This window comes from Pelobates fuscus, chromosome 11 (assembly GCF_036172605.1).
Source record: "Pelobates fuscus isolate aPelFus1 chromosome 11, aPelFus1.pri, whole genome shotgun sequence".
Lineage (NCBI taxonomy): Eukaryota > Metazoa > Chordata > Amphibia > Anura > Pelobatidae > Pelobates > Pelobates fuscus.
Window position 1 is genome coordinate 38,542,149 of NC_086327.1, and position 19,780 is coordinate 38,561,928.

The window sequence follows — 19,780 nt, forward strand, 5'->3', positions numbered from 1 at the left end:
TCCGGTGCAAAAAGCCAGTGCCACCCGGAAGTGTGCGTTCCAACAAGCACTGTGCGTTCCACCTACCCGGAAGTGGCTCCATGTGCTGAGTGCTGCTGCTGGTTACTGTTGCTTGGGTGAGAGATGCTGTTGTTTTCATTGTTGGATTTGTACCGTGACGGGTGTTTGTTGGGTCCTCCTGATATTAAATAAGACTGCCGAGCCAACTGGGAGTGAGGGGAATCATGTAATGTTTGGTTTGGCTTGGCTGTATTTATAAAGAGGGATTATAAGGCAATAAGTGCAAAACTTGGAGCAGTTATCAGGGGGTTTCTGTGGGGATTGTGTTACTGTCGGCGTTATTCACTAAACTGAATTAAAGGGACACTCTATGCACCATAACCTTAACAGCACAGTGTAGCAGTTATGTTGCCTATGGTTTCTGGGCTCAGTTTACATGTTTTATGTAAGACCATTTAATTTACTACAATTTGCAGTTTAGTGAATAACTATGTTAGCACTGCCCCCCTCATCACTTACCACAGATATTATCCATCAGGAATTATTCACAAAACATGGAATTTTTGCAAAATGAAAAACAAGCTGCTAGATATAGGCAACAACAACAGCTGCTTTGGAGAAATTCTTCAGCTCCACAATAGCCGTAACATAACGAGTTTAGTTAATGCCATTACGTTTTCTGTTACATACAATTCAGTATTTAATTATGCTAAGCGGAATGTAAGAGGTACAACACTGTATGTTGTTGGGGAAAGCGGAGTAAATGCTTCCTCTTAACACATTTTATACAAATTGTCTGAAATATATATTGGCAAATAATACAGATATGTCGTTAGGACAGCTTATCATCTTCCTGGGTAAATTTCTTTACAGCAATCCTTCTGCACATCGTTTCATAACTAGTGCCTCCACAATCCGGTTCATTCTGTCCCTTTTTATTCTACAGTTATCCAGAGTACTTGGTTCCATCATCTAGATATCAGCGTCAACCTCTATTCTCTGTCATGTCTTTCTCCTAGATTGTCAGCTCCTTTAAGCAGGATCTGTTGGGTAGACATCACTTTGTTTCAGTTATCTGCTTTATATATACAGTTTGTAAAATTGTAAAGCTTTATTTTTGTTGATATGAAACCTAAAATATAATATATCTTTGATAGTAAAGCATCGCTACCTAGACTATTTACTCGTGAAGATGGAGACAGACAAATCTTTACTGTCAGCAGAGCGCAACGCTGAGATGGAAGAAGCTTTGTATGAACAGATGTTATTGAAGGTACGTTACTGGAGTTGTATTAGGAATAGACAGATCAGTGTATGATTGCTGTTCTATAATGAGCTTGGTAGATTCTTGTGTCATCATCAAATAAATGGGCTCTCAGGCTGAATGTTACCCTTCCTTTTTAATCCATTATGTACATAATGCATTAAAATATAAAAAAAATAATTATATGGCACCATAATCACTACATCTCGCCAGGGCGCCTTCCAATAATCACTACGACTCGCCAGGGCGCCTTCCCCAACATATGGGATTTACTTTGAATGATTTGATTTATTTCCTGTGGTTCACAGGGCGCCGCTCTTCGAAACAGGGTTGTCTGATCGCTCTAAGCCTGTGAGCTAATGGAAGTTCCTGTGGAACTTCCAGCCTTTAGGAGATGGTAGTGGAGGCGGGAGAACAGTACAGGAGGGGACACTGAAACCAAACCATTCTAAAACGGTTGACTCCATACAATTGGAGGGGGGAGTATGTGACAACCCTTAGAGGTGTCTTTACAGCTCCATGTAAAAGCTGCTTTTTCTTTTTTAGAAAAGGCTATGTTTCCTTGCTGAAACTAAAGTGACTGTCTCTTTGCCCCAGAACCACTACATTAAACTGAAGTGGTTATGGTGCTTAGTGTCCCTTTAACTCATCACTCTGTATTGGATCTTTTCTCTTTCACCATTTTTGTAATATCTATCATTATCTGCAGCTGCACTGATAATGTAGAAATGACACATCCACATTGTAAGTGTAAATCCTTACAATATATCTTCTGTATTGATTTGGATTGGATGGGAGCACTTTTGGCGGATTTGCCTAGTGTTGTTAGGTTATAGTTGTTATCCAAGTTTGAAAGAATGCTTTCTTGAAAATGTAGAAATATCATTTCTGAATTATCCGCGCCAGGGTCAGATTTACTTATAGATAGCTGCCTATAGGCACCTGATTTTTAGGGATGCCAAGCCTGACTACAAATTTACATTCACTGCTTCATAAACGTTTTTAGCAAGCATGACGAGAACAAGCACATATAAAATAATTGTTGAAGTGAGTATAGTTTCACATATAAGCATTGCACATTAATAGGCAACTGAGAGTGTAAATAATTAAAAAAGGTAAAAGGATTTCATTAGTTGCTATAGCAGTGCCATAGCGAGTTAAATAATGAAGATGAGATACAGAGAAGACAAACAATGTCAGAAGAGGAGCAATGTTTTTTTTACAGCACATAATGAATTTTGGGATTGACACATGAAATGCACAATTTCCCTTAATGGGCAGTTAGTGACACTCTCATCCTATCACTGGCTACTCGAGAAGGAAGTTGGAGGTAGCAGTGTCAGACACTGGGTGACCAACTTTGGAATTAAACACAACCAGTTTAACCTCTGAAGGTAACTCGGTGCCTAGACACTTTTGCTTCCATAGCACATTCAATGTGGGGTTTTAAGAAAAAGAAAAGAAAAACAAAATTAATAGAGCATACGCTCTTTACGGACTAGCCCATATTTTTAGCAATGTATAAAATGTTGTCCTTAACAAGTTAAATTGTCAATATATGGTATGTAAATGTTGGCTTATTAACGGTTGATAAAAAATATATTTTATGTTTACTCTTTTAGGCTAAAGAAGAAATACAGAGCAGGTTGCCAAATCTTTCTGAATCTAAACAAATCCGGCCACAGCCAGGTACCTATTCATTTTACAGTATCATTAATCCCAGAAATCACTGTCACACACTATTATCACTCTATGACCACATGGAAAGGTGCCAATGTACAGCAAGAAATAAACGTAAACTACCTATACTCTTTTCATAGCTTATGGTATGTATTTGCATTCACAGTATTGTTGACAGTATTGTTGATAGTGCTTGCATTAACTTTAGTGCAAACGCTCTCGACATTAACGGAAAATTTACATCATTCTTATTGTTATAAAAACGATTACCTATGGTTTAGGCTTACTCTTACTTTGTTTTGACAACCATTTTTAACCATGTTTGATCAGAGAAACCACTAATCTGCTAAGACTCAGTACGATTTATGCCAGAGTGCAGGATTGCAAGCAGGCGATCCAGCCACAAGACATGCTGGGGCTGCTGGCACACAGGGCATAACCAAGATGGCCGCCCAGCATAAACATAACAAGCGGAGGTCCCAAACCCAGCCACCCATGTCCCCCCTGGAGCTATTTGATCGACTCTGCATAAGCCTTAAGGACATTTTGCGTAGCAGAGGAGAATCCTACCGTCAAGCAGAGATAACTGATATCGTGGATACGGCCTGCTGCGCGACGCAGCTATTATAGGCAGACACCACAAACCTCCAAAATGGCCGTCCGGCAACACAGACATCTGCAGGCCCTAAGCAGAAAAACGGCGCCAAGTCTAACGGGCACATTCTCCTACCTGCAAAATTAAACACCTGGCAACACAAAACAACCGACGCAAGCAAGGAACTCACCCGATCAAAAGCTTGGCACCCAACGCAGCAGGTACAGACCTCACACGAAGAACGCTACACCTCCAGCGGCTGCTCGCGCTGCGGAGCACCGCTGGAGCTGACCCACAAAGCAGAGAAAGCAAACCCAGAGTCAATGACGGAGAGATAAACAAGGAAAACACCTAAGGCTTACCAACACTAGGCATCGGCTGAAGCGACCGCTAGCTCGCCTTACATGAGCACTCTGAGCCTGGACTGTCCAGAATCCTCATAGCGGGCCACCCAGACACAGATGCCTCAAGCACATCACACGCAGATTGTGCCCCAAACCAGCATTGCCCTGTGATGATAATGACATTTATGATGGAACTTGTAGCCAGTGGTATGATGCCTAGCTATTAGTGATCGACCGATATTGATTTTTTTAGAGCCGATACCGATATTCTGTGAACTTTCAGGCCAATAGCCAATATAATTTGCCGATATTCTGTACATTTACCATTTTGGAAACTAAAAACTATTTCTAAAGGTAAATGCACAAAATATACATGCCACGTATAGTGGATGCGTGTATTTAGACAGGGGAGCTGTGTGTGTTTGTGTAGTGTGTGTGTTGTGGATGCAGTGTGTGTTGTGGATGCAGTGTGTGTTTGTGTAGTGTGTGTGTTGTGGATGCAGTGTGTGTTTGTGTAGTGTGTGTGTTGTGGATGCAGTGTGTGTTTGTGTAGTGTGTGTGTTGTGGATGCAGTGTGTGTTTGTGTAGTGTGTGTGTGTTGTGGATGCAGTGTGTGTTTGTGTAGTGTGTGTTTGTGTAGTGTGTGTGTGTTGTGGATGCAGTGTGTGTTTGTGTAGTGTGTATGTTGTGGATGCGGTGTGTGTTTGTGTAGTGTGGATGTTGTGGATGCGGTGTGTGTTTGTGTAGTGTGGATGTTGTGGATGCGGTGTGTGTTTGTCTAGTGTGGATGCGGTGTGTGTTTGTCTAGTGTGGATGCGGTGTGTGTTTGTCTAGTGTGTGTAGTGGATGCGGTGTGTGTTTGTCTAGTGTGTGTATAGTGAATGTAGTGTGTTTATATAATGCAGAGTGTGTGTGTTTGTATATAGTGTGTTTGTGGAGTGTGTTTATATAATGTAGTGTGTGTATATAATGCAGTGTGTTTGTATAGTGTGCATTATATAAACACACTGCATTATATACACACACTGTACAAACACACTGCATTATATACACTATACAAACACTACACAAACACACTGCATTATATACACAGTGTGTTTGTGTAGTGTATGTGTATATAATGGAGTGTGTGTGAGGGGGCATTTTTTTTTTTTTTATATTTAATTATTATCATTTATTTTTGTTTTCCCCCCCCCTGCTTGTTACCTGGCCAGGGAGGGGGGGGGGATATAGCAGTCCCTGGTGGTCCAGTGGCATTGGCTGAGCTGTCAGGGGGCGGGCAGCAAGCATTTACTCACCTCCCAGCAGCTCCTCCAGCTCCCCAGTGTACGTCTCGCGGCCAGTGTGCCGCGCGGAGTGTTCCCATGGCAACGCTCTGACGGCCGCGGGTCTCACGAGACTTACACTGGGGAGCTGGAGGAGCTGCTGGGAGGTGAGTAAACGCTTGCTGCCCGCCCCCCCAGGACCTCCGGGCTTGTAATGAGCCTGGCGGTCCTAGGAGGTATTATCGGCAATATCGGTATCTATATTGGCAGTTACCGATATTGCCGTAAATACCGAATGTCGGCCGATTTATATCGGTAAAACCGATAATCGGTCGATCTCTACTAGCTATTATTTGCAGAACCATAAGTTCACTATGTTTAGAGAAAATAGCGATGTTACTTTGCAATATAAACAGGTTTTAGCGATGTTATGCAATATGAAATGCCTCCTAGCCTACACACAGAGCATGATGCATATATATACCTTATAGTACCCAGCTACTGCCACATTATGAAACGTGTCAACATGTTATACTTACACTAGCACAACTGACCTAACAATGTTCAGCCTTTCTTATTCTTATTTTATTTTATTTCACTTAGTTATAATCTGTTGAAACTACTGTATAGCTAAGCTTATAAAACATACAAAATGCTTCCTATTACATGTTCTCTCTCCTTCCCAATTCGTATCCTATAAGCATGTCTGTAATCTTGTCTTTACCTAATCACTCATATGTCCAGCTAACCCACATAGAATGCAGAATCTATAGTACTATCTAATCGGACATATATGAATAGCCTGAGACCCAGCTACTTAATTAAAAACGTATGCAATAACACTATATGCCTTAGATCACTCATCGCAGATATTAACATCTCTAGTTACCACTTAACGTTACAGCTTATTCCAGGTTCAATTGTTAAGCCTAGTTCAATAATGTACTAATTACACCTGAGAACTAATACTCAAACTCTTATATCTCGAATCGTTACTTTTTATTTAAAAAATGTATGCAAATCCAACATGCCACAATATTGTTATGCTATGACCATAAAAAGCGAGCCTGCAGCTGCTGTTGTGGCGATACAGGCACTGTTGTACCTACCTGCATATCAAAAATAAAGAATTATAAAAAAAATAAAAATTATTTTTATGATACTCTTGAAATTTCTAAGCCGAGGATGTTTGCCAGTATACACTACATATTTTTTCCTGTGCAAACGTCTGCCATAACACTGACAGCAAGAGAGCTTTGTCATGTCCCTGTCTGAGTCCTTGTCACCAGCAGAGTGGTTCTAAACGCCCTCATCTTGTCACATTGACTACACAGGGGAACACTGCTTATGATCTGTATCTATTATCTGTTTCATGTATTTTTCTTCTCAGGGTATAAACGTGCAATAGAGATTTCAGATGTGTTTATTTAGTCATCTATCTGTCCACAAGGATTAGATTTGTATTCATGATGGGCCCTGACTAGCATGGGTCATGAATTACATTTTCAAACACCACTGAAAAAAATAAAATATTATCTAAGTTTACTGCTTAGTGAGAACACTGGAGAGAAATCTGCACCTTCTAAAATTGATTCATAAGATGAGATCATCAGCTCTTCGCACCTGTGGGAAATCTAGCAAATCTAGTTTATTTATATAGATATTAAATGTGGATGTAGTGTTGTTTTTTCATTTATCTTTTTTATTATTATTTTATTTTTCCCTTCTTTATTGATACTGACCAGGTTTCTGCATTAAGACCCGAACATCAAAAAACACAAAGATCTTTATCAACATCTGCAAATCAAGTCACATCCCTGCAGCTCCAGACATCAGCGAGGCAGAGCTGGTTGCTATCTTAGAGTCAGAAGACCCATCTGGTTATCGAGTTCCTATGAGCATCGGAGAACCGCACGTAGAAGTGGATAACAGTATGTTACACTGACATGTTTAAATGGGCCAGTAACGTTCATAGATTTAAATGGTCATTTACCACTTTCCTTTTAGCAAACTCTTTCCATGCTGTGAAATGCATGTGTCTCTAAAGATAGAGACACCTTTCAGTGGGCCTGAAAATAAAAAGGTTTGCACAGTATATAATTTTGGCTGACATCGTATTGTTGTCCTAATTCTGGTCAGTTGAAGGGCAACCCTTTTGGCTGATTTTAGTTCATAAAATGGTTACAGAGAATGATCAGTTATCTAAATGTCAATGTTTTGATTGGCATGTTAATTGCAGCATTGATTATTGACTTATGGCTTTGTAATATAATCACTATGGGACCAACAAAATACCTGGAGCATTATATTAAGAGATTTGTCTGACTCTGGTTTTGTTCCAAAGCTAGAGAACATTGTTCTTTTCTTATCATATCCACGTAGCTTTCCTCGGCATGATGCTCACACTGTTGTGGTGTGCTTCTGCCTTCCCTCCCTCTGACCCTTGCGCAATGCCTCACGAGCAGGGTTTGAGGAAGGATTATGCGCACTAACTGTGTTGATCCGTGCTGAAACTTCGTTCTCCGCTGTTTCAAGTTACACGTGCGGTCAGCAGATGGAGATGTGGTCAGCGTTGCCAATCTCATTCTGGCCGCACCTCGATGTCCAACTAGCTGCATGTTGTACGCACCTGCTCTATGCAATTACTACTTTTTTAAATGGTAAAGTCAAGCCTTCTGTGCCTACTGTAAACTACCTAAATCACCTTTTTTTAGAATCACTGGTAGGGTTATTCACTAAAGTCCAAATTGTACCAAATTTAAATCCAAAACTTGGTCTGAAGTAGCTGAATATTAGGAATTCAGATTTAATTTGATACAATTCAAAGTTTAGTGAATAACCCATTAAGTGATCACTTCGTTCATTAAGGTTGTCTGACTGTTCGTTCTCAAAAGTATTTTCATTTTCTCTACCCTGCTTGAAAATTCTGTAGATGGTACTGTATTGCGTTGATTTGAAGGGACTTATCTACAGTAGAGCAACACAGGCTTTTCAATACTCATCGACAGGATAAAAGTAAACTTTTGCTGGGATAAAGAGAGGACAACTGTGTTTCACTTTACTTGTTTGTTTTTCAATGCAGGTGGGAGCGGATGCACTGCCTACGACATTGTGATAAATAATTCCTTCTTCGACAAGATTAAGGTACAACCAACTTCGTGGCCACCAGGCAGGAGATAATGATATATATATATATATATATGTCAGAAGTACTATTCCTTCTCAAGTTTTAATACTGCACAAGCGTATTCAGGCACGGCATTTTTCCTAACTTCCTTCTTTCCTTGCTCTTTACTCCATTCACCAGGATAATGAGCTGTTCAGGGAATTCTTCGTCACAGTAGCAATGGAAGGACTTGAAAACAAGTATGAGATGGAACTCTCTAGAGGTACAATATACTGTAAGACGTTCGTGATTTGTATTTTGATCAAATGGTAAATTGAGCAGAGGTGATTGGTATCATTACTGAGTTTATTGAGCAGAAAAATAGCCAGAATTAATAGAAATGACAGGTCATTAAGAGGGACAGATGCAACTCAGTTCTGGTAAAATATTTGTCTGCTCAAAATACTATTTGGAATAAAGTTGTTTTGTTTTTTTTTCTATTTTCTTTTATGTACTCAATGGTTTAATAAGGACCAGGTCACATGACCTATAGGCACATGCCTGTCTGTTTGTTTGTGTCATAGGAATGCAGGTAAATACTCTTGCAGTCCTTATTACACATTGGTTGAGGGTTTGAACTCATGTGGGACTATGTCCATAATGATTGCATGAACATTTTGGGGTCCCTAATTATCTACATTATGACAGTTGAGCATCCCAGGTGTATATGACCCAAAATATTGTACCACAAGTCAGTAGTTCACAATTGCTTTATTTTGATTTGTGTCCACATTTTTTTATTAATTTAAGCAAAGTGTGTTTTCTCATAAAATCAAATACCTTTTTATAGTGTTAAAAGTTCTTTCCTTTAAAAGGTTTTGTCATTGGTACCATTCAAGCAGTATCCAATTATTGTCACATTCAAAATGTATTGAATCATCATATAAAGGCATTTTAGAACAAAAACAAAAGACACCCATGCTCTTGTTTGACAGTTTATAAACATGTACCCCCAGTGTTTTTTTTTCTAAAACAAGATATATTTCACCCTTGGTGTTTTATGCACAGATCACCAGGTTAAAGTGGAACCAGTGAGATTTATCTACAAGCCGAGTGTGCTGTATCTTTTTTTTATTTTATTTATTTTTTTTATAAATAATGACTAGCTGGTGTATTTAATTTATATGCCCTGCCTGGCTTTCTGGAATGGCACTCAGTGCCACATATGTGGCACTTGTACAGTCTTTGCCTGTATTTGCCCTATTGCACATGAGCATGGCGGAGACCTCATTGGGCAGCAAAGCTGTTCTGAACACAAAACTGTGGTGTAGATAAGTTTTTTTTTTTTTAAATGTATTTTATATTTGTAACCTCCACTGCATTATTGTGGAAACTTTTAGAGAAGTGACAGTTTCCTTTAAACCACATAAACCTTTATATGGGAATTTGTCCCCTGTGATTATACATTGACAAATAACAGATTGCACTAAATAAACAATATTTTTAAAGATGATGAGTCACTGTGGAACAGCTGGTCTCCTGTTTGTTACACGTGGTTAGTAGCTCAGCTTCTTGTATTTTTCTGTCTTTCTTTCTTTTTTGTGTTATTTTATTTTAAAAACACAGACCACTCCAGGTCAGTCATAAGTAAACAGCAATGTGGAGGAGGTTGGAGACAGACAGTGTTGTCTTTGGCTAAGCAGAACAATAACAAATGAGCAGCAATATCCTGAATTGATAAAGTTAAACCAGACTCTGAGGTCAGGCCGAGAGTCAAATACTTAAAGGGTTGCTTCAACCACCTTGACCACCACAGCTTTGCTTTCCCATCCATCCATTTCTGTGCTCCCTCCCACCACTCTCTATTGCTGTTAATTGATTTTTTTTTTTTTTAATCTCTTCCCCTTCCTGGCTCAGGATATGCACATGCACTCTGAGCCGGTAAAATAGTCTAAGAAAATGATTCTCTGTGAGAAGCATTTGATACGACCTTGCGATGCCCTTGGCGATGTTGGATGGAGACGTAGATTTAGGTAAATGTAATTCCCAACAGGGCATGCTAAACTTAAAATCACGTTTAAGTAAACAGTTAGAGTAGCTCTTTTTGAAGTCTAACTGTAGAGTAAGGCAGGCAGGAAGCTAAGTAGAGCCAACAGCTTCCACTCAGAGTCACCTTAAAAGTGCAGTTAAAATTAGGTCGTTTTCATGAAATCAGGCACTAATTTGTGAGATTACTCTCCAACAATGAAATCTGTGGGCAGACAGGTTTACTTTAAGAGACATAATCACTGGTAAGACAGTGCTTCTTCCCTGCTTCTTTCCAGTTGGCCATGCTTGCTAACATATCCGTACGCAGGGTGTACTTACCCGTTGATGCCAACAAGTTGACTTCTTAACAGCTGTCAATCTATTCCTATATTCCTCGGGTAAATCATGAGCCACTATGAGGAATACAGCAGCTTTGAAAAAGCTTTAACAACCACAAGATGGCATTAGCTTGGGAATAAAACTCCTACTCATATTGCATTAAAGAATCACACTAAGGTCATAAACAACTTTATTTCAATGTAGCAGTTTGTGTGTATAGATAAGGCCTATGCTGTCTTACTGCACTATTCTCAAGTACCTTGTTTACACAGCCCTAGCCACACCTCAGCCACGCAGCCTGAGCCTAACTGCACATTTCCTGAGAAAGAGTTCACTTTTAGCTTCTATATCGCACAATGCGATTTTATTTAAAAATTCTTCTCTCCTGATCTACTACCGGCGTGCAGCAGCCCTCTGTGTTTGAGTTCAATTAACATAGACGCAGATAAAAAAGTTCAGTTAACGTAGCCGGAGATAAGAAATTTTTGTCGACCGAGGGAGGACTACTGTAGGCACTATAACAACTTAATTTATATGAAGTTGTTCCCTTACATTAGTTTGGTGAAAACTAATATGAGGTGCTTGTGGTTTTATTTTTCACTAAACCATATAGTGACTCCCTTCTCCGGTTAGTGGCATCAGCATGAGCTTAGATGAACAATTCGATTTTAAATGGTACAAAGTGCTTACATGCATTTAATAGAGAATGTTTTATGAAGCAGGTCAGTAATGGGATATTTTATGAACACTTACAGAGTGGAGAATGCTGAAGAACCGAAAATTCATGGGATCTATTTTTGATCAAAACATCAGAACAAAATCCAAGCCTATCATCCAGGAAATTGATCCAAGGTACTTATGAAATGCTTTACATCGTGTGGTGTTTCCTCCAGCAACAACTCTGTCGGATCACTGGGGTGGCTGTTATTTATCACTGTACCACTATGATATCTTCATGCTGTTGGGAGGCAAGGGATTCTCATATTGCTGGATATCTTATTTTCCTGATGGGAAATGTATTGTTAGAGTGTAAAGCAGTGCCTATAGGTTCTACTCCATGATTGAAGTGTTTTATCAGGATAATATGATTTCTACATGCTTCCAGGGACCATTATTCATGACATTGACGTAGAGCATGAAACACATATCACTGTTTGGCAAAGAACGAACAATATGTATAGCCTATGTATTTAAAGGGATACTCCACTGGCCAAATTCAAAAATAAAAAATCAACCACTGTTTAGTAAACATGCATCAAATGAAATCATGCAAGCATTTAATTATGCTTTTTTTTTTTTGGGGGGGGGGGGAGGAATATATCAAAACATCTTGCAAAATATGCAGTTGTCTTCATCCTTTGCAAGCCCTTCCCTTCTAATCCCGCCCAGACTTTCAGTTCCTGTCCAATCAAAGACTTCAATACTCAATGAGAAGTCTTTGCAAGGCAGGTGCTCTGAGCTATTGCTGCCTCTTGAGTTTAGCTCCACTTAGCTAACCAAACAAGGAAATAACAGGACAGGTTGTCTGATTGCCAGCCAGGGGTTTTAACAAAGTTCCTTTATAAAAGTGCCAATTTATTTAGAAATTTGCACTTTGTAAAATAAAAAGAGGCCACACTAAACACACAAAGCATTTAAGCAAGCAGGAGTGCTTTGGTGTCCAGTGTCCCTTTTAATTAAATGAAACAAAGATTTTCATTACTATTAATGGAATGAAAAAAATATATATTTGCTTTATTTAATGTAGCCTTTTAAGTACTGTAGTCACATTACTTGATTTGCTATGTAAATATTGGCTAGGGACCAGAACTTGAAAAGTAATGTGTTTTTAAAGGAACTATCTCACATTCAAATTAAATGTTATTTTTTAATCTTAGTGTTCCTTGATCTCCTAAGATTCAGGGGCGTAGTTTTTTTTTTCTTTTCTTAAGTTTTAAATACTATGAAAAAAAGAGCTGTAAATGTTTTATTTTATTTTAAAGTTCAGACACTCTTCTCATCAGTCACTCCGCCTTCGTGAGATATTAAGGATTAGATGATCCATGTACAATCCTGCAGTTTGGGGACATAGGTTGCATGTGCGGCAATCACTGTGATACGCTGATGGCGTGTTTGCCACAGCATGCTGTGTGCTTAACAATGTCAGACGTGAAGACCTTTGAAAATACAAAGCTCTTAAAGGACCACTATAGGCACCCAGACCACTTCAGCTTAATGAAGTGGTCTAGGTGCCTGGTCCAGCTAGGATTAACCCTTTTTTATATAAACATAGCAGTTTCAGAGAAACTGCTATGTTTATATTAGAGTTAATCCAGCCTCTAGTGGCTGTCTCATTGAAAGCCGCTAGAGGCGCTTGCGTGCTTCTCACTGTGAAAATCACAGTGAGAAGACGCCATCGTCCATAGGAAAGCATTGTAAATACAAAGCTCTTAAAGCTTTGTATTTGTAAATGCTTAGCTTTGTAAATGCTTTCCTATGAGACTGGCTAAATGCGCGCGCGGCTCCTGCCACGCATGCGCATTCAGCCGAGGAGGCAGAGAGCAGGAGGAGAGCTCCCCGCCTGGCGCTGGAAAAATAGGTAAGTTGAACCCCTTCCACTCCATCCAGCCCGGCGGGAGGGGGACCTTGAGGGTGGGGGCACCCTCAGGGCACTATAGTACCAGGAAAACAAGTATGTTTTCCTGGCACTGTAGTGGTCCTTTAAGAAAGGGAATGCCTCTAGTCGCTGGCAGTATTTTAGAATGTCTTAAAGGGACTACATTGATGAACCAAAACCTTTTCATTACGACCTAGTGATTTTGGGGGTTTAGAGTGTTTCTTTACTAGCTAATGCTTAAAGCGAAGCATGTACTTTTCCCTTTTGGTCTACATGTTTCTTTATTTTTTTATTTTTTTAAAGGAACACTCCAGAGTTTTAAATAAAAACCTTTAAAGCACGAGATTGTTTAAAAACAAGCACCATTTAGAATAGTGACCCCCCACAGTGCCCTTAAAGACAGTTAACTTGCCTGTAATCCAAAAACAAGGGAGTCCTTTGCTGCAGCACTGCTCCAGAAGATCCTCATTACTGATGCTTTTCTGGCCAATCCAGTGCTTCTCATAGAGAATCATTGGGACATAGGGTACATGAGCTGCAATGTTCACGCTGCACCTTCAGTAGCACAAAGCAGTGAAGCACCAAGTTAGAACATGCAGTTATTTGATCTTCGTGAAGCATCCTCTGGTAAGTTCTAGCATTCAGTCATGGAATATTGTGCAGAGTTTATGTTGCAATGGTTGGTTTCACTGCTAAACTTAGAGTATGTAAAACATGGAGCAGTACAAAAGCTAAGAGGTAGATCCGCACAAGCTGTAAAACATTAAAGATTTTTCCTTTTTCAGTGTGTCTCGGAATCCCCAGAGCAAGCCACTGATTTCAGAGATTCAAAGGTAAGTGTATCTCTTTGTTTGTTTATAGACACAGATATTACTGAGATATTTATGATAATTTAACAAAAATAATGATTTAAATAGGTGTTACTTCTATTGAGGCAACTAGTTTGGGTGTTTTTAAGTTATTCAAGAACTCATATTTATTTGTTATAAACTAGATTTATTTCATCCATTGAATATCTTTGTTCTGACCAGCCAAACTACCCCTACTTTAAAAGGTAACTGACACTTACCTGGAAAATACACATTGACCAGAACATTTAAAATCACCCATAACTTGTATTTACCTTTTTGTTTTTGAGATTTAAATTGTTTATAAAGGTACACTCTAACAACAAAAAAATTGAGTGTAATGAAGGGATTTTGGTTGAAAGATCGTGTCCCATCTACATTTTTAGCTTCCCTTATTGCACAGTGTGTTTATTTTCTTATCTCCTGTTCTATTAAATGCCTGCTTGAGCCTGCAGCAGCCTTCTGTGTCTTATTAGAGCTCCATTAACAGAGCAGGAGATACAAACATCTGAAATAAACACATTGTGCTGTAAGATGTGAAATGGAAACAATTTTTTTTTCAGGGCAGGGCTCACGGTTTCCACTGGCCACTGACAAGTGAAAAATTAGCCCTGATGAGTGTTCTATGGACCTTCAGACTTGCATTGTCAAGTAACTTTTAAAGCTTAGCTAGTGACGTAAGACTGGAATGTTTAAGCTCTGATGACAGGGATACGTTAACATTATGTCACATGACATAAACCCTGGGAAGTGACAGTTCCCCTTTAAAATATGTAAAAAAAAAATAAAAATAAAAGTGTTCTCCAGAGCTCCATATTGATATCAGAAGATAAAAAGATTGACTGCCCATAGGTCCTTCTAGTAACCAGTAATGGTAGTGTTGTTTTTCACCTCATGTGCAAGGAGAATGGATAATTTAAATGAGGGGTGCACAGTATTCATGTCAAAGATTTTGGGGTTCCCATCTGGTAAGTTGGAGGCCTTGTGCCCCTTCAACCTTTTTTTTTGTAATATTATTGATATTGTTATCTTTGTTGGTTTAGAAACAGCCATTGTTATTCTCCAGTGCAGTTCAGACAGATGAGTCAGGCAGGCCATGATTACCAAGGCTTAAGAACTGATGGCCATTAAGCAGAAAAGAGAATTGTTGAGCATGTTTAGACTGTCTCTCAACTTTGCTGAAGGACAATGAATGGATTTTGTTTTGTATCCTGTTGGACTTTAGAAATGGACAATGTAGAAGTTTTTCGAACTGATAACCATTTGTTATTGCATGAGTTCAATAAAAAAAGAAATCCAACCTTTTTTTTTTCTTCCATGGTTAATAATAAATGTAATTTCTTAAGTCCTTAAAATCTGGAACCTAAATATGCAATGGCAGAGAGGACTTACATTGTCTCTGTAGATGTTTTCTAACTGCAAATATGGGAATGCATTTTTAAAACATATGTAATTCGAAAACGAACAGTCACTGTGTTGTAACTATGAGGTTCATGGAATTGTCTTTTTTTCCTTATGTTTTTGAAATATATTTAAAGTTTTATATCCAAACATAAACCGTGATTATCAGAATGGTTTTAATACCAATGGGGGGCACATGACTTGTAACTAACAAATGAAATGAGATTTGATGTTCTTTTTATACTGTACCACCAACCAATGATTCTGAGATTAACGTTCATTTATAATATTTTATGGGGTAAATGTTACAGTTCATCAGTCGTTCCCGAGTATACAATTGTGGCAGAACCATCTCAAGGGCATCCAAGCTTTCTTGTGGCAGAAATCTCTTTACCCAAAGTAGTAAGTATTCCAGAATATGTACAGTGCTATTGCTTTTGAGGTTTAAATCATAATTTTTTTCTTTTTTTATTATAGCCAAGTGTGTGTGTTTTTTTTTTTTTCTTTTATGTGTGTCCATACTATCTTTTTATAACTGATTAGTCTTCCTTAGTCATATACATTTACGCCTCATTTTTGTTACTCCTTAATTCCTTTCATATTATCAACATGATTTACATTTCCGCACAGTTTGGGTATGAGATGTACTAATGGGAATATTGAAGGATCAACTAAGGAGACCTTTTAACATCCTTACTCAATTCATTGAAGGTAGATTTAGTCTGTGGCAAAAGACAAAGGGTATTATTTATGAAACACCTAACTAGTCATTTAAAAAATTTGCTAATATTACTGACATGTGACGATAACTTAGTTGGGGAGTTTCTCAGTCATCTATTTTTTTTATAAATCAATATGGTACACTGTGGTATTTACATTTCATCCTTATTCTGTGAGAGCCCCATTCTATTTATTCATAGTAAAAAATCGTCCGGCGATTGTCCATATTGCTGTTCTGTCATTCATTATTGCTCTAGCTACGTATGGAGCTTTCAGACAAATATTGATCATCTCAGCAAATAGTGAATGTTATTGAAGACTCCTACTTGACTAATAGGTGAATACGTAACTTTTCCACTCACGTACACATATAAAAGAGATGTACACGCTCACATTTTTCACTTGGTGTTACAATAATGTCATGTTGATGTTATATGTACAACAACAACAAAATTATCTACTTTTTGTTATTGGAAATGTTTTGAAGCCTGTTTAACCTGGACTACGCAAGTTTTTTTTTCACAATCTTCAATATTATTTCTCTCGTCAGTCATCTGTTCGATCTCTTGTTCTTGACCTCGGAGAAGATCGAATAGTATTATTGGCAAGGCCTGATCTGTACCATTTGGACATCTTCATACCTTACAACATTATCCAAGAAGAGAGTGGAGCCCAGTTTAATAAAAGCACAAAGGTAAAATTGAAATCAATTACAAAGTATCAGAACTACAGACTTAAATGGACGATTACAGGGTTATTTACCAAAGTGAAAATTAAACTGAATTGCAAAGTTAAGGTAAAATAGCCAAACTGGAAACATTCTCATAGTCAGCAATGCTTTAATTTCTGCTACTTCAGAAATTCGCTTTCAATCCTATGTGTTTAGAGTAGTTGCACACTGAATTTGCAGGGTTTGGTGTAGATTCATTGTTATGCTATTGGTGGAAATGTTACGTAAATTAGCCAAAGCTGCACTTTGTTCTGGTTAAAAGGGAAACTGTCCCTTATCTGGAAATTACGCCAGTGTATAAACCCATTGAAAATGACTTGTAACTTGTGTTAACCTTTTCTATATCTGTTTTGCTATACATTTATAAGGTTCAAAAATGCAGGACACCAATTGAGTGGGTGAATAATAACATTTTGTATTACATAGATTAATAGTATCAATAAATGATAGGCAGTCAAAATGGAGGATTAGATGTAAATAGAGTGGTATGGATTTCCACAGTTAATTTTTAAACGTATAAATACTTATTTGTTAAATATAATCTATTACATAGTAAAATTTATTAAAAATCCTCAAAATGGTGGTGTCCTTTACATAATTTATTTTGCTATGTATGAAGAAGAAAACGCTTATCATCAGTTTAAAAAAAATAAAATCTTAAAACAAAAAGTTGAATCTTTCACTCTAAATCCTGCCAATCCAAAAATAAATACTTGCCTTTCGATTTCAAAACACAAAGACCCATTATGTCTATTTTTATTATATGATATTTCTGTTACAGGTTCTGACAATTACAATGCCAGTCCAGCCATCCTAACGAGTGCACTGCTAGAAGATTTGAATACCAGTCCTTCATCAACATACTGATCCAGTGGATCCGAAAATGCATATGTTTTACATGTTTTGTGTTTGTGTTCATTCTAAAATGCTGCTTACTCCTGAAGTGGAAAAGACTCGATCCACGGGATTTTGAGACTTAAGCCTATTTAGTAAATCTGGTTTGGATTTGTCATTGTAGTACTGTGATTATTATATGTGGCTAAAGGTCATTTGGGAGGTTTAAACTTAGGGCATTGTATTTCAACTGGTTAATATGTATAGTAGTATACCATTTCAATGCATAGGTTAAGGGACAGACCATATTAAAGTGATGTAATGCTTGCCATGCCCTAAAGCAACGGTAGGCCCCCTTTGACACTCCAGATATTGTGGACTACATCTCCCATAATGCTCTTACAGCTACAAGGCTGGCAAAGCAACAGGGGAGATGTAGTCCCAACATCTGGAGTGCAGAAGGCTGCCTATTCCTGCTTTATAGGGTGATTATCGAAAAAAATAAATATTTTTATTTTGTGTGTGAATATTTTATTGGTTTTGAACAAGTAAAATAAAGTAAACAAAATGAGACTCACAGATCTCTATTATGAGCAGCATTTTGGTCACACAGGACCTGATAAGAGGTTCAGTTTAGAGTAAAATAGGATGCGCAGTGGAAGATTGGGACATACAGTTTAATGTTGTACAATTTGTAAGACCGTCTATCAGAAAGTTTAAAGAATGAGGGTGTTACTGTTTTTTTTTTTTTTTAAAGTTTGTTTATTGCTATTATTGACAATCCTCTTCTGGCAGTATGTTACACAAGGAAAAAGCAATATAAAACCGAGAGCACAGAGGAATGAATTGGGACGTTTTGGTGTCACTTGCTAATTGCATTAGGAGCAGATATTGAAAGGGACATGCATCACTTTGATACAACTGTTTCATTCAAAAGCTTTAGCTATGAATGAGAACATTGCCTCACTCTGCAGGCTGAAAATGAATTTAAATATGATTTTTTTCTCTACTGCTGCTGCACATTGATGCCCTGTTTCTGTCAGACTTCTATGAGCCCTCTTTCAGTTATTATTTTTTACACTATCCTTTCATCTCCCTTTTACCAGTATCTACTAAGAGTACACATGAAGTATTTTATTATTTTCCAATTTAGCCTTCCTATTTATTTTATATTTATGACCAATGACCACCGTTACTATGTTAATTTTCTAGTTCTTTAAACGTTATAAGAAAACTTACAGTATGGGATATCTGTATATGAGCAGTGAATATGCTTACTAATCCTGAGTTTATTTCACTCTTATTTAGTACTCTGTTAGACATTAAGTAAAATATTACTTGTGATAGACACTGGCTGGCCAAAAACAAACAAAAAAAGTCACCACCTGGATTGAACTAAGCAAATAGGTAAAAGCCTCCTATTGGATAGTTATTGCATGGGCGATTATCTTTCAGCTGGCAACAAGTTATTTAACCCCAACTGATGCAATGAGTAGCTTCTCATTTCTTAAACAACCATGTCAACAGACACATCCCATGATCGTGGAAAAGAGGTTAGTCTGTTTGGTAAGGGTCAAATCATGCATGCATCAAGCAGAGAAAACATCTAAGGAGATTGCATAAACTACTAAAATTGGGTTAAGAACTGTCCAACGCAACCCAAAGGATAGTGGGGAACCATCATTTCGAGGAAGAAATGTGGTCGGAAAAAAATCCTAATTGATTGTGATCATCGATCACTTAAACGTTTGGTGAAATCAAATCGTAGAAAAACAACAGTATAACTCAGGGCTATGTTTAATAGTGAAAGTAAGAGCATTTCCACACGCACAATGTGAAGGGACCTCAACGGACTGGGGCTGAACAGCTGTGTAGCCTTAAAAAAAAGCACTAATCAGTGAGACTAGTTGGGAAAAAAAGGGCTTCGATTTGCTAGAGAGCATAAAGATTGGACTCTGGAGCAATGGAAGAAGGTCACGTGGTATGAGTCCAGATTTACTTTGTTCCAGAGTAATGGGAACAGTAGGGTA

At 38.1% G+C, this 19,780-nt stretch overlaps 1 protein-coding gene across 2 annotated transcripts; it reads left to right on the top strand.

Moving 5' to 3' along the window:
* The first annotated feature begins 49 nt into the window (after positions 1-49).
* On the top strand, positions 50-17,922 carry PIH1D1 (PIH1 domain containing 1). 2 transcript variants are annotated; one of them, XM_063437200.1, is made up of 11 exons: positions 50-116; positions 1,158-1,273; positions 2,887-2,953; positions 6,894-7,079; positions 8,231-8,292; positions 8,456-8,537; positions 11,377-11,473; positions 14,003-14,050; positions 15,778-15,868; positions 16,737-16,880; positions 17,698-17,922. In XM_063437200.1, exons 2-11 carry the CDS (start codon positions 1,193-1,195, stop codon positions 17,731-17,733), a joined length of 894 nt encoding a protein of 297 aa, XP_063293270.1. In that variant the 5' UTR covers positions 50-116; positions 1,158-1,192; the 3' UTR covers positions 17,734-17,922. The 2 variants fall into 2 exon arrangements, with proteins under 2 accessions (XP_063293270.1, XP_063293269.1); XM_063437199.1 differs by having other exon boundaries at positions 66-116; positions 1,163-1,273.
* Positions 17,923-19,780: the final 1,858 nt, after the last annotated feature.